Below are 13,186 nucleotides of genomic sequence, written 5' to 3'. Positions count from 1 at the left end.
GCGCGGGGAGGGCGCGGGGAGGGCGCGGGGAGGGCGCGGGGAGGGCGCGGGGAGGGCGCGGGGTGTCGCGCGCGCGGCTCGCCGGGACCCCGCCACCCCCAAACGCTCCCGCGCTCCCGCGCGCCGGGACGGAAGTGGGGAGAAAAGCAGAGCTGCTCCTTTAAGGACTTCCCTTCCCTTACTCTATGTTTACATAACACGGGGCCGGCCGTCGGCGGGCGCGCGGGGCGGGCCGGGGGGCGGGCGGAGGAGGGGCGGGCGGCGCCCACCTGCCCGCGGCTGCCCGGCGCTCTCCGCGGCGCCCCCGCGCGCCCTGCCCGCCTCCCGCCCCCTTGCGCGCCCGCTGCCCCCCTTCCTCCCGCGGGGCTCCGGCGGCGGCGGCGGCGCTCGGCACCGCGAGGTCCCCCGGCCGCTCGGTTCCCATTTGTTGCGGGGGTCTGGCTCGGGGCGGCCGCGGGACGCGGAGCTCCCGGGAGCCGGGCCGACAAGTGCGCAGCCACGACGGAGCAGCCGCGGGACTGGCCGCCCCGCGCCCCCTTCGCCGCCGTGCCCTTCCCCGGCGCGCTCACCCCGTTCTCGGGATGGGATTCTAGCGGCGGCGCGGACTCGGCGGGGATCGCGGCGGAGGCGGCGGCGGCGGCGGCCGAGCGGGGCTCCATGTTTTCCCCCGGCCAGGAGGAGCCCAGCGCCCCCAATAAGGAGCCCGTGAAATACGGGGAGCTGGTAGTTCTGGGGTGAGTTTGAGGCCACGAGGGGGCATCTGTCGGGCGGCGGGGCGGGTGGCGAGCGCCCGCGACCGCGGGAGGGGCCCGCGGGGGTGGTTGGGGGGCTCGTTTGGGGACCTCCGGGCGGCTCGGAGGCCGGGGTGCCGCGGCGGGGCCGGAGGTGCGGGGTCGGTTGGGAGGAAGCGTTGGCGGCGGCTCGGGCGACCCCGCGGGGAGGCGCGCGGACTCGGGGGCCGCGCGGGGCCGAGGAGGGCGCCCGGGCGGCTCGGGGTCGCTGTTCGCCGCCCGGAGGCCGGCCGGCCGGGGTCCCGGGGTGTGGGGAGCGGGGGAGTCCCTGCCTTTCTCTTTGCTGTGGGGCGGCAGGACCGTGACCCCGGGCCCCGGGGCGGTCTGGGGGCTCGGGCTGCGGGGCGCGGGCCGGGCTGGGAGTGTGGGGAGGCGGCGGGGCCACGCTGCGCGCACCGTGCCGGTGACCGCGGCGGGCGGTGAACTGTCCGCCACCCGGCGGGGCCAGCGGGACCCGGTCGTCCGGAGCCGGCGCGCGCGCGAGCGAGCGCGCGGCCCGCACCCCCTCCCGGACCCCGCTCTCCGGCGCCCGGCCGGGCCCGGCTGGATGCCCGCCTGGTCGGGGTGACGGGGCGGGGGGAAGCTTCGCCAGGCAGCCTGCGCGCCTCGGCTCCTTCTTGGCTGTGGAAAAACCACTTCGTGAAGCTAGTAATTACCTCCCGTCGTTCAGGGCGGCAGTTAGCGACTTCGCCCACTTCCCGAGTCTCCGCGTGACATTTCTATTGTCTACCGCGAAAGGAGCCCGGGAGGGAGGCTTCCCGGGGATGGCAGCGGGGTCCAGTGGGCCGGGCGCGGGGAGCGCGCGGGGCGGCGGGCGGGGGAGCGGGCGGAGCTCGCCGCGGCGCTGCGGGGGTGGCGGGGAGGGAAGGGGACCCCCACCCGTTGGTGTGGACGGGGTCCCGGGGACCCGCGCGCCCTGCGGCTCTCGCCGCCTCGCCGATGGGTGGGCCGTGCCGCTGCCGGAGCCCCTGGGAACAGCTTCCAGGTAAGTGTGGACTTAGCGGTTTTCAGGGGCTTCCTTTTGGAAGGGCGGCCCGGTCCTGCTGGCGTGCCCCGCGGACTCACGACCTGCGTGGGAGCGGCGCCTGCCCTGCTCGCGGGCGCCGGCCGGCCGGGCAGCAGGCCGCAGGGCAGTCGTCTTACCTGACTTTCCGCCAACCTAATTTCGTGGAGCTCGGTCTGTGCTCCTGCGGCTTCCACGTGTGTGTGACAGCGGTGAACTCGACGCGGAGATAGTTTATGCCCGAGCTTTATTTCATTATTTCCTTTCGAGGCAGTGTCGTCGTGGAGAGGTTTGAGGGGAGCCACGCGCCAGGGGCTGGGGAGGGGGAGGAGGAGGAGGCTGGGGAGGGGCTGGTGTGGGGCGCCCGCGGTCGGGGGAGGGGTTTATGCTCTGCCTGGCCCCGAACTGGGGCCGTGGCAATGCTTTGCCCCGGCCCTGCCCTTGCCTGCCTCCTGGAAGGAGACGCCAAGGATGAAGTAGCTGCTAACTTAAAAGGTTGAGGCAGGCACCCTGCTGTGCGTGCTGGCCCTGCTTGAGGGCTGGGGACCCCCACAGAGAGGCATGAGCGAGAAAGAATAATAAGTGAATAATCAATACATGACAGTGTCAGATGTTCCCAGCAGCAGTGATTAGACCTGATGCCTGTAGGAAGGCGTCGCTCTCTTCAGTTTTGTCAGGGAAGGTCTCTGAGGCCACAGAGGGGAGTAGGAGCTGTTAGGCTGCCGTTGGGAGTCCCTCAACTGTGGTCTTTTTCGTTTATGGAGGGTTGGTTTCTGACTGTTGAGACACTGAACACACTGGAGAGTGCTGGGCAAAAGTGAATGGATTTTGAAGAGGCCTTTATTTAGTAGTAACCCAGCCCTAAGACTTGAGACAGTTGCCTTCCTTCTTAAAGGAACAGCATTCAAATAAAAAGTTCTGTGACGAAGACATAACTGTAAGTAGAGAATGTCTAGGAGTTTATCCTTAATAACATTATTATTGAGGCACAAAAGTGCCCAAGGCTTGTTATGACAGATTCTTTTGCTTGTTTATAAAACGTAAGAGCTCTGTGTTAATTCTTGTGTGGCTATCCCCTCCCTGCTGCCTCCTTGGTAAAATGTTACCAGGAGGCCTGGGAGTTTGGCCTAGTGGTAGAGTGCTTGCCTAGCATGCACAAAGACCCAGGCTTGATTCCTTGGTACCACGTGCATAAAAAAAAGCCAGAAGTGGTGCTGAGGCTCAAGTGGTAGAGTTCTAGCCTTGAGAAAGTCCAAGGACAGCGCTCAGGCCCTGAGCTCAAGCCCAGGATTGGCAAAAAAAAAAAAAAAAAAAAAAGTTACCAGGAAATTCAGAAGAGCAGACGGAAAAGTTGATAGATGTCTGCATTCACATACAAATACTTCTGCATCTTCTCATGCATTTTAAGAAAGTGACACAGAGCCAGGGTTTTATTGGGATCATCATATTTTGTGAACATTTGTGAAATGTAAATTTTAATTCTAACCAGCTGCCAATATTTATTGTGGAGGAAAGGTGGAGGAAATGACTGGTTTATGCACAGGTTTTTTCTATTCCTATTTGAAGCTTGGCTAACATTGGTAGCTGGGAAGTTGTTTAGGATTTGGGAGGTGGTTCAGTGTACTTGGAAGAATATGAATTTACAATTAGGGGTCTGGATTCAAGGCCTGATTATCTTACTGGTTGGTGTGTGACGTAGGCTTAGTTCCTCCCTCTTTTCTGTCTTTTCAGCAATAAGAAAAATGTGATTGACTTAGCCATCAAGATTTTTCTTGGTCTGTATTCTGTAATTCTGTTTGGTAGTTAAAATGTAGAAAATATATAGTAAAGTTACAATGTATAACTTGATATTTGATTGATGGTATTGTGTATTGTTAAAGTGAGGTTATAGAATTCAAAGGGGTACACATGTACCCTGTTTAATAGTAGAAAAAGCACACTGTTGTGTACCTTTTTTTCATTTTTGCCAGTCCTGGGCTTGAGCACTGTCCAAGGACTTTCTCAAGGCTAAGGCTCTACCACTTGAGCCTTAGCACCACTTCTGGCTTTTTTCTGTGTATGTGGTACCGCGGAATGGAACCCAGGTCTACGTGCATACTAGGCATGCACTCTACCACTAGGCCAAACTCCTAGCCTAAAACACAACAGCCCTTTAAAAAAGGTGCAATGGCGTACATATATTTGACTCTTCAGTGGGTGTGTTAGGTGGTTAGTGTTGAGTGAAACTTCTCATCCTACCTTGAAGAAGTTGCATGACTTTGGAAGTTAAGGTACATAGACTAGAATTACTAGCGTAGGAGGAGTTAATCTGGTAATAGGTATTTAGGACTGAAAGAGGTATAAGAGGTTATATTTACCCCTTTTGTTCATGGAGAAACTGGGGCTCCAGGAAGGACAAGATTGGCTCTCTGTGGATCTGAACCACAGCTTCCTCACTCTAGGGCAGACTCCAGCCAGCTTTTTGGTTCAGAGCCTTAACTTGGCTTTGAAGCACACAGCTGTCTTGCCTGACGAATGGCCCAGCATGGTTTTTGTGAAAAATACTGCTGACTCTGGAGGCCCTCTCGCCTCAGGTAAATAGATGATGCGTTTGTAAGGCTTTAGTTTTCATTTGATGCTTCATAATATGCACTTTCCTATTGGTTTCTCAAGTAAGAGTTCTTAACCTAGTGTTCACAGATGGAATTGAGAGATCCACAAGTGGATGGGAGAACATCCTTAAAATCATGGTACACATGAGAAAGGGTATCAATGTTTGTGAAGTAATGCACCTTCTATCTGGTGAATATAATGTAACCCTTCTATTAATTACAATAAAAATATATGAAAAAAAGAAAAATCATGGTACACAAACTAAAGGGCTGTGGGTGTGGCTTCATTGATAAAATATATGCTTCGTCAGCAAAAGGCCTGAGTTCCACCAAGGAAACAAAAATTACTACCACCAACCCTCAAGTGAGACTTTAACTCAATTATGAGTGAAGAAAACGGAAGGCCCTGATGTGTATTTGTCACTTAGAGATGCAGCTCAGTGGTAGAGTACTTGCCTGTGTTCCAAAAGCCCTGGGTTTGGTCCCAAGTACCATGCATGTTCAGAAGTACAGGTGTAATTATTTCAAGGTTTAAATCAGTTTTGATAACTCCGTAGGAACTGATTTCATTTATAATCCAGCTTCTACATCTTATACATTGAAAAACATATCTCTGAACAGGGCTCTGGAAGCCTCACCAGACTTCCGTGAGCAGAAGTGCAAAGCCCTTCTGCAAGTGAAGGCTAGTCCATGTGACAGAAGTGGAGTAGAGGAAAGCATGGTGGTCCCTGCCTGGTTTCCTTTGGATGGTACAGCTGTTTTGTCAGATAAGACAAAGAGGACTCCTGTTGCTCAAAGTGTTTACCATCTCTTTTTAAAATCCGCCCCCAGTTTCTGTATGCTTCTTGTGTTAGACACTTGGGAATTGGCCTTGATGATTCCTCTCTTTGGTATGTTCAGGAACCTTAAAATATACCCTGACACGTGTCCTTTTTCACCCTCCACCCCAGTTTAGGTCCAAAGACTCCATATGCTCATATTTTAAAAAAATATATAGAATAAAAAGATTTTTTTAACTAAAAAAAAAAAGGCAAGAACCCAGGCCAAATCTTCATTGTCACTCGGCATGTAAACTGGTGATCTGAAAAGCCCAGATTTGTTTGTGTGGATGGATTCTGTGGGCTGTTAACCGTTATGATGTTATTTGCTTTAGGTTGCTATATTTTCCCTGTACTAACTTTAGCCTTGTTTGGAATATGTGGCTGGCTGTGTGGCTTTGTGGCTTCTAGGCTGGCTTTCTTAGACTTACTTGTTTCTTTTTTGGACCCATCAAGACTGAAGCATTTATTAAGGCTTCCCATTTTTGTTTGTATTTCATCATGTGATCACTATGTGGGTTTGCTGGATGCTCTTTGTATAAGCAAAAATAAAACCAGTATAATTCAGGTCCAGCAGCTTTACCAAACACACTTAATACAAATGATAAAACACACGAAAGACCAAAACAAAGCTATAGCAGTCACTATATTTCAGTGAGACTGATGGTGGGACTAAGACTGTGACTTTACTACGTTTTTCCTTCCCACTTGAGAAAACATATCAGTGCATATGGATTTGCCAGAGTCACATCAGGCAAGTCAGGAATTTATTCATTGAGCTTTGGGAATACAGCTAGGAGAAGACTGATAGGTTCATTGCTTGGTGAATTGCTGGACCGTCTTATATAACTACTTATTTACTTACTCCTCAAATATTTGAGTGGCTACAGCTATGGCTAGAGGTTTTTGCCAGGTGCCTCGAGCAAGAGGCTGTGATGCTTTGATGTATCAGGATCCCCTGACCTCTGCCAGAATGAGAAGGGGCCCAACCTAGATGGCAGGGAGGCAGATCTTCTCTAGAAAGAGGCAGCAAAGTAAGCTGGGACCTAGAGGTGAGCTCTGAATGGCTAGGAAAGAGTAGTTGATATATGAGGATGGAGGCAGGCCTGAAGGGCTCGTAAATTAAGAAGGGTTTTGTACGCGATTCTGAAATACAGGAGGCATCACAGGGTTTTCAGAAGGGAGAGGGAGGGGGAAGACTTAGGAAATATTAGTTAGTAGGAGGACTCATATGAGCTGGAGGGAAAACAGAGACCACAGCCTGTGTAGGGAAATAACCAGTGGAGTATGAAGCGGGAGGCAACTGCCTGGACCTTCAGGTTCTGCTTCCTGTCCCTCCTGAGACCGAGTTGCATTGCTTGGCTTGAGCTCTGTGTGATCAACTATTTTTCAGCTGTTAGCTGAGGACCAGTGCTGCTTGTAGCCCTAGCGTAGGCTGCAGTAGCAAACAACTTCCCTGACGCCTGTGCTTTCCGGCTGCTCATGCACTGATGAAGCTGGGGGAAGATGACAGGAGCAGATCAGTGAAAGAGAATCCTGAGAGCTCAAGGTAGTGGGGGGCCCTGTTAGACTAATCCTGGAAAATCTCTGTCCTTTATCCTTTAAGAAACTCCACCTTTTAGTTTTTGCTTCCCCTCTTCCCCTGCCCACCCTCCCTACCCCCTACAATCAAGAGTCCCAAGTATTGCATTAATCAGGAAGGCAAAGTCTTTAAACAGTTTACCAAAGGGAAAACGAAAGTGTAAACCATTGTAAGGGCAGATATTTAACATCAACACAGACATGCTTGCTTCATTCCGTGTTGCCATTCTTGGCTCTGCATCCACGGTGTCTGTCATGGACTTGACCCTGTGGTGTGTGAGGCTTACCTTTCTGGGGTACAGTAGATGCTCAAGGAGCATGTGAAAGAGGGGATTTCAGGAGCACACGGATCACCAGGGCTCTGTAGATGTTTCTGATTTGGAAGGAATCTTCTTTAGCACATTTGCAGTTTTGTAACACTTTCTGCCTCTAAAGTTCCAAGTTCCACACATCCTAAGATGCTAATCTACTTTGCTGACATCAGCTATTCCAATTTAAATTTCTCTTCTCTTCTATTCTCTTCCCCTCCCCCTCCTCTCCCCCTCCCCCCTCCCTCTTCTATTCCCCCTCTATCCCTTTCTCTTCTTCCCTCTCCCTCTCTTCCTTTCTCTTCTTCGGTAAGTTACCTAACAGTCGTTCTGACACCTGCAGAAAGTTGTGCCTTGAAGGAAGCTGGCCATCTGTTCGAATTCCACCAGCTGCTCTACAGTGTGCCACAGTGGCTTTGAAAGGCTGTGGTCATTAATGCCTGTTAATGATGGCTGGAAATACTGTGCCACACAAGCCTCTTGGATGACAGACCTAATGAATATGCATCGGAAGCATTTTCAACAGCAGGTTTACGTCTCCATTGAGGTTTTCTTTCCAACCATCCACATAAGGTTTCTCACTTTCAGATACTTAACTCAGCTTGTCCTCTGCTTTTCTGCTCATGCAGAATCTCTAACCACAGGAGCCAGTTGTATGTGTAACTTTTCAGTTGTGGGTGTGATGGGCTGTGTACTTTACAAGTTCCCCAGAGGAGCCTTGGTTGACACTTCCTGCTTCCTTATCCTTTCATATTCCTACTTGCCCCCCTGTGCCTCCTGCTTTCACTAGGAACACTGATTGTAATTCCAGCTTGGCATCCCTGTGCAATCGTTCATTCCAAACCCTCTGGTGAAAGAATTGTACTAGGTGGCTGTGTAACATTATACAAGTGGAGGTTACTCGGTTTTCCCAGTGGTCATGTGGCCAACTGGAGTTAAATAGAGGAAGCCAGGGGTTAAAAATCAGTGTTTTAACTTCACCTCATGTTCTTCCCAGCCAGCCAGAGTTCTTCCTCTTGTCGGTGTGCTGTCCTTCCCCCTCCTTGAATTGGTCCATAGCAGTTGAAGTCAAGTGACTTGGTTTCTGGATGTGGCTTTAAAGGGATGCTGCAGCTTCTGTTGCTACCCTGTCAGTTCAGTGTTGGGGCTGCTTTAACAGAGGACCACAGATCAGGGGTGATTGGGTGGGGGAGCTTACCTTTTCTCACATGTGGCAGATGGAAGACCAAGGTCAAAGTGACAGCAGCTTGGTACCTCCTAAGGCACACCACACAGAGCAGACATGAGCTCCCTCCAAATAATCATTAGTTGAGCCCCCTGCTCAAATAATCATGGGCAGATAAGCAGAGGGCTTTTTTTTCTTTTTCTTTTTTTAAGCATTTTCATTTTGGGGAGATTTGCTAGGCAGCAATAAATATCCATTACAGTACTTCATTTGCGTGTGATTCTAACAACTAATATGAAGGAAATTCATTGAATTTTTCTTGAGTAGTTCTTGTTTGCTTCGGGTTATTATTTAAATATAAATGTAATGACAGTATTTTGGATGAATTCTAAACATTAAGTACTGTTTGGATTTGACTATCTTAGCTAACAAAAGTGTTTGTGGAATGACTATCATATAAATCATTCAGCTGCAAGTTTCTTTGCATTTGTTCATCTGTCACCATCAGTATTTCTTGCCGAGTTGACAGTAACCCAGCTGAGCTGAGAACCATGCTTCTGGGAGACTGCTGTATAAGTAGCCCTCACCTTGGAGAGCTAAACGCATGACACAGATTTTCAGATGTTTAAAGGTCACCTTTTAGGTGGTCTGTACCAGCTCTTGCAGGTATAGGGGTCAAGTATGCCAAAAGAGTGCTTGAAGACTTCGGTTGCTACATCAAAGCTCATTTTTATCGTTTATACCCATCAGTGATAATGTAGTACAGTCCTGAAACACTTTGCCTGTTTCCAGAACACTGTGGAGAACAATTTTATACCTGGTAAGAAGCAAACAAAGACAGAAGGTTGCTCTGATGCTCCATGGCTTATGGAGGACCACAGTGCTCTCTGCAAAGATGCAACATCCGGGTGATGTCATACCAGACACCTGCATAGGTTCTAGGCCAGAGAATACTGAAGGCATGGGAGCTGCCAGATGTGCTTTCCAGACTGTGCATGTGTCCTAGAGAATAAAAAGAGACCTGAGATGAATGTAACTTCTAAAATTTCCCAGATTCTGTTAGGGAATTTAAATGTTTTCCTTTCAGTCACAGCAGTGAAAACTGGAGAGTCTAGACTGTCACATCAGATCCTCTTAGTGTGGAAGAAATTAAGCTTCCAAATTTTGTAGGGTAGTTGCATATATAATTTTGTAGTTTTAAAGCTTAAAACTAAATGGGGGACTACATATAAAATTGCCTGTGTTCTCCAGGGACATGTCTCATTAGAAACAGAATCACTACACATGCTGAAGCTGAGAGCTGCCTGCACATGCACAGTCTGTCTTAACATTCACTTCTGTTGTTGCTGTCTGATGGCAATTTCAACTAAAGGGCCACAAAAACTGGTACCCACGTATCACGTAAGGCAATGCCAAGTAATAGGTCTTACTTCACGTACTGAGAGAAGCTTGTTATGCTTGGAACTTGCTTGCCAGATTCTCTTAGGCATTTCATGTTATCTTTCCATGAACTCAATTTTATTATTTGGCCAGTGAGCCTCCAGCTTAGTGTCTTGTCCATTCCATCTGTACTCCCATACTTGATGGCAGAGCCGGTTGAAAGATAGGCTTGCATGACTCTAGAGCTTGACTCTCGCAGGTAAAGGCAAGAGGTAAGAAGAGTAGGAGAAAGATCTCCTGGGCAGGCAACCTTTGGACAGATAATTGGAGGGTGACCTGGATTTTTATAGCACCAGGAGTAAGGGGACAGGGACTTTGGAACTGTGAGGAGTGTGGCTGGAAGCTCAAGCGCTGGGAAGTAAGTTGAAGTTAAAAAGTTAGGTTGGAACAGTATCAGCGAGTCCGCATACTCTTAGGCTATGGTGGTAATGGCAGCAGTGCTTACCTTCGTGATGTTTGCATTTGACTGGCAAAGAAGAACTTTAAGCAACTTAAGATTTGGCCGGGCCCTGGGAAGTTCATTTAATGGAGAGGAAAGGTTGCATGGTTCCACTGAGATGGACAGGCACTTGGCAGGAAGGCACACCAGGCCCAGGTAGAGCTGGGGACCTGGGAGACACAGCACGATTGGAAACTAAGGGGCAACAAGGCGCTATTCCAGACAGTAGGTAGCTGGCACGGTTTGAGTTTTCCCCTAGTAGGTGGGTGAATTAGGCCTTTGTTTTCTCTTTTGTGGTCCCTTTCCGCTGTGGGACATTCGGAGCTCCTGGTGCATTTAGGCCCATCTACACAATGGCATCCTTAGTGGGGGTGGGGGTAGGAAAGATTATTGGTTCACTCTGGTTTGTTTTCAGAACTCAGCCTGCAGCTGATGAGAGTTTTAGGGTTGAACCTCAATGGCGGAGCAGTCAGGAGACAGAGAACACTTTTCCCTTTCCACAGTCATCTGGCTGTGCCCAGGGCCTACAGGCCAAGCTGTGGTGTCCCTGCACACCGCCCTGGGGAGGGACTGCAGCCGGTGAGGCCTCAGTGTTGCCCCTGGGCACGGTCTCCGGAGGAGGCACTGGCAGCTCTCCTCCGCCATCCATAGTTGCAGTCTATCTAGGGTGGGTTGGCTCCTCTGCAGTGGGTCTTCATTGCCCCTGTTGCCTCTTGCTGAACTGTACTAGTGTGGCATGGAGGCCTGGCCTGTCACCCCAGACCAGCCTCTCTCATGATGCAGTGGAGCAAGTTTCTGTTCTTGCTGTTCACCGGAGACAGGTTATTGCTCTGTTCCCCAACCTGGCTCTGATGCTCACCTCCAACCTCTGCCTGATTTCAGAGTACCTCCCCTCCATATACTGGATATTCTTGTTAAACACAGAGCACGAGGAGACGAGGAGCACACCGGCAAAGTGTGTGTGTGTGTGTGTTTATTTATTTATTTTTTTGTCAGTCCTGGGCTTGAGCTCAGGGCCTGAGCACTGTCCTTGGACTTTCTCAAGGCTAGAGCTCTACCACTTGAGCCTCAGCACCACTTCCGGCCTTTTTTTTTTTTCTGTGTATGTAGTACCGAGGAATTGAACCCAGGTCTTCGTGCATGCTAGGCAAGCATTCTAGCACTAGACTAAACTCCTGGCCCCAGGTATTTTTTTTTTCTTTATGCTTTCCACTTAGATTTTCGAGAAAAAAGTTTTGTTTCGCCTGTTTACAGACTTGCACTCCTAGTGTGTTTTTAAGACACTGAATGTATGATTTCGAAATAAAAACTCATCATGTCTGCCTTCTCATTTACCTGAATATATGACAGCTGAATTAATGCTTTAAGAAAGACCTGCCTTGATCATCTGAAATCATTCAGAGTTCACTGTCTGCTCCCTCAGATGACCTGTTGACTTATTCTCTCTAGAGTAGCTCCCTGCACATACCCTTGAATTTTTTTCTTTTGTCCTTTGCTGTTGTTGCTGCTGCTTGGCAAGCATTAGTATTTGTTTTATAGCCTAACAAGGTAGCTTCTGGCACTTTCCCTGTCCAGTAAAGGTCGGCATTTGCTTGGATATGGATGCCTCTGCCTGTTGAATTTTCTTTTCCTGTCTCTCGATCTTCCTGTTAGTATTGATTAAAGGAAAAAGACTGTCACATCTCCTATCTCCTCACTGACAGTGAGTGCTTGGTACAACTTGTTCCAGTAATGGGCTCTCATTCAGCTAATCTGCAAAGCATAGGCCACAGCAAGCCAGGAAAAGGCTTTTTATTTGCTTACACTGAGTGTTAACTTGGAACAGATGTGGACCTAGTTGATGAGCCCGGGTTGACTTCCACCCCTCTGGAAGCGGGGCCACTTTATGCTTCACAGCTCCAGCCTTTCTTTGATGGCAATGAGCCAGTGAAAGGTGGGTTGAGGCACCTACGCCCCAGGGGGTTCTGAAAAACACATCTGAGCAAACAGGTATCTATGATATCAGACAGTAAAATTCCAGGGGACAAACATCTTGAGGGAAAACAGGGACATGGAAGGGAGTGATTCAATCAGCAGATTCTGATAATGCAATAACCTACCTGAGTAACATTCATACACCAGAATGCCCTCCAACTGAATTATTGTCTTAAAACGGTTGTCTGATCATGTATTACCATTTTAAATATTAAAAGACACAAGTCACTTTCTCTCCTGATGAGCGAGAACACAAATCTTCACCACTTTAATAATTTGTGTGTTCCTGCCCCAGCATGACGGTCGAAGCTCAGACTTTGGGTTTATTGGTTGGAAATCCTGCCTGGGTAATAGAACACACAGGCTCTTGTGTTGTATCATGAATAAAGCTGCTCCTTCACGAGAGTGCAGCCCGAGTTGCCTTTCCCCAGGAGCAAGAAGGCCTGAGCAGAGGGGCTTTCCCTAGCTGGGCTAAATTTTCAGGCTCTATTGTGAGAGGCAGGCAGGATTGCCTGCCTAAACAGTGTAAGAGGTTGATTAAAGGGCCTGTGTCCTCACCCCTGGCCAGTGCTCCATCGCTGGAGAAGTCATGTTCTCATAAGAGGGCAGAGAGATGAGCATCCAGTGAGTGAGGCTACACAGAAAGCACGTGCATATCTGCTTCTCAAAAGCTGGAGTACATATCTTGTGCTTATACCGTGGATTTACAGGTTGGAGACACTCCACTGAGGCCATGCTATTTGTTAGTGATCATTTGTAATAAAGATGAGAGGGTGTGAATCTTCAGATTGGCGCTAGGTTCTAAAGCTTTGGTTATCACTAGATGTTAGCTGCAGCATCCGCTACCCCCACTGCTGGGTAGCTCTGCGCATTTCTATTTCCCTTCAGAAAGGGTCAAAGGATGCCTGCCCTTTGTTTTTCCTGTTACTTCCATTCAGATAAGATCTGGACAATAGAGCTCTGCTCCTTTGCGAGAATGGCTTTCTGTCACCCTTTAAGCACAGTCTAAATGAATCTCTCTGGATCTACTTGAACACCAACCATGTTAATTACCATATAATCATGCTGTCTTCAGT

The 13,186-nt window shown here is 49.7% G+C and overlaps 1 protein-coding gene across 2 annotated transcripts in view; it reads left to right on the top strand.

The window, feature by feature from the left end:
* The first annotated feature begins 408 nt into the window (after positions 1-408).
* The window catches only part of Peli2 (pellino E3 ubiquitin protein ligase family member 2), a 117,015-nt gene continuing 104,237 nt past the window's right edge, over positions 409-13,186 (top strand). For both annotated transcript variants that reach the window (XM_090344971.1, XM_090344970.1), the window contains exon 1: positions 409-734. In XM_090344971.1, coding sequence (XP_090201097.1) covers positions 658-734 — 77 coding nt within the window. In that variant the 5' untranslated portion in view covers positions 409-657. The remainder of the gene's footprint in view (positions 735-13,186) is intronic.

This window comes from Megascapheus bottae, chromosome 14, assembly GCF_031878675.1.
Source record: "Megascapheus bottae isolate mThoBot1 chromosome 14, mThoBot2.hap1, whole genome shotgun sequence".
Classification (NCBI taxonomy): domain Eukaryota; kingdom Metazoa; phylum Chordata; class Mammalia; order Rodentia; family Geomyidae; genus Megascapheus; species Megascapheus bottae.
Note: the sequence above shows the minus strand (reverse complement) of the source record. Positions and strands in the feature narration are given on the sequence as shown.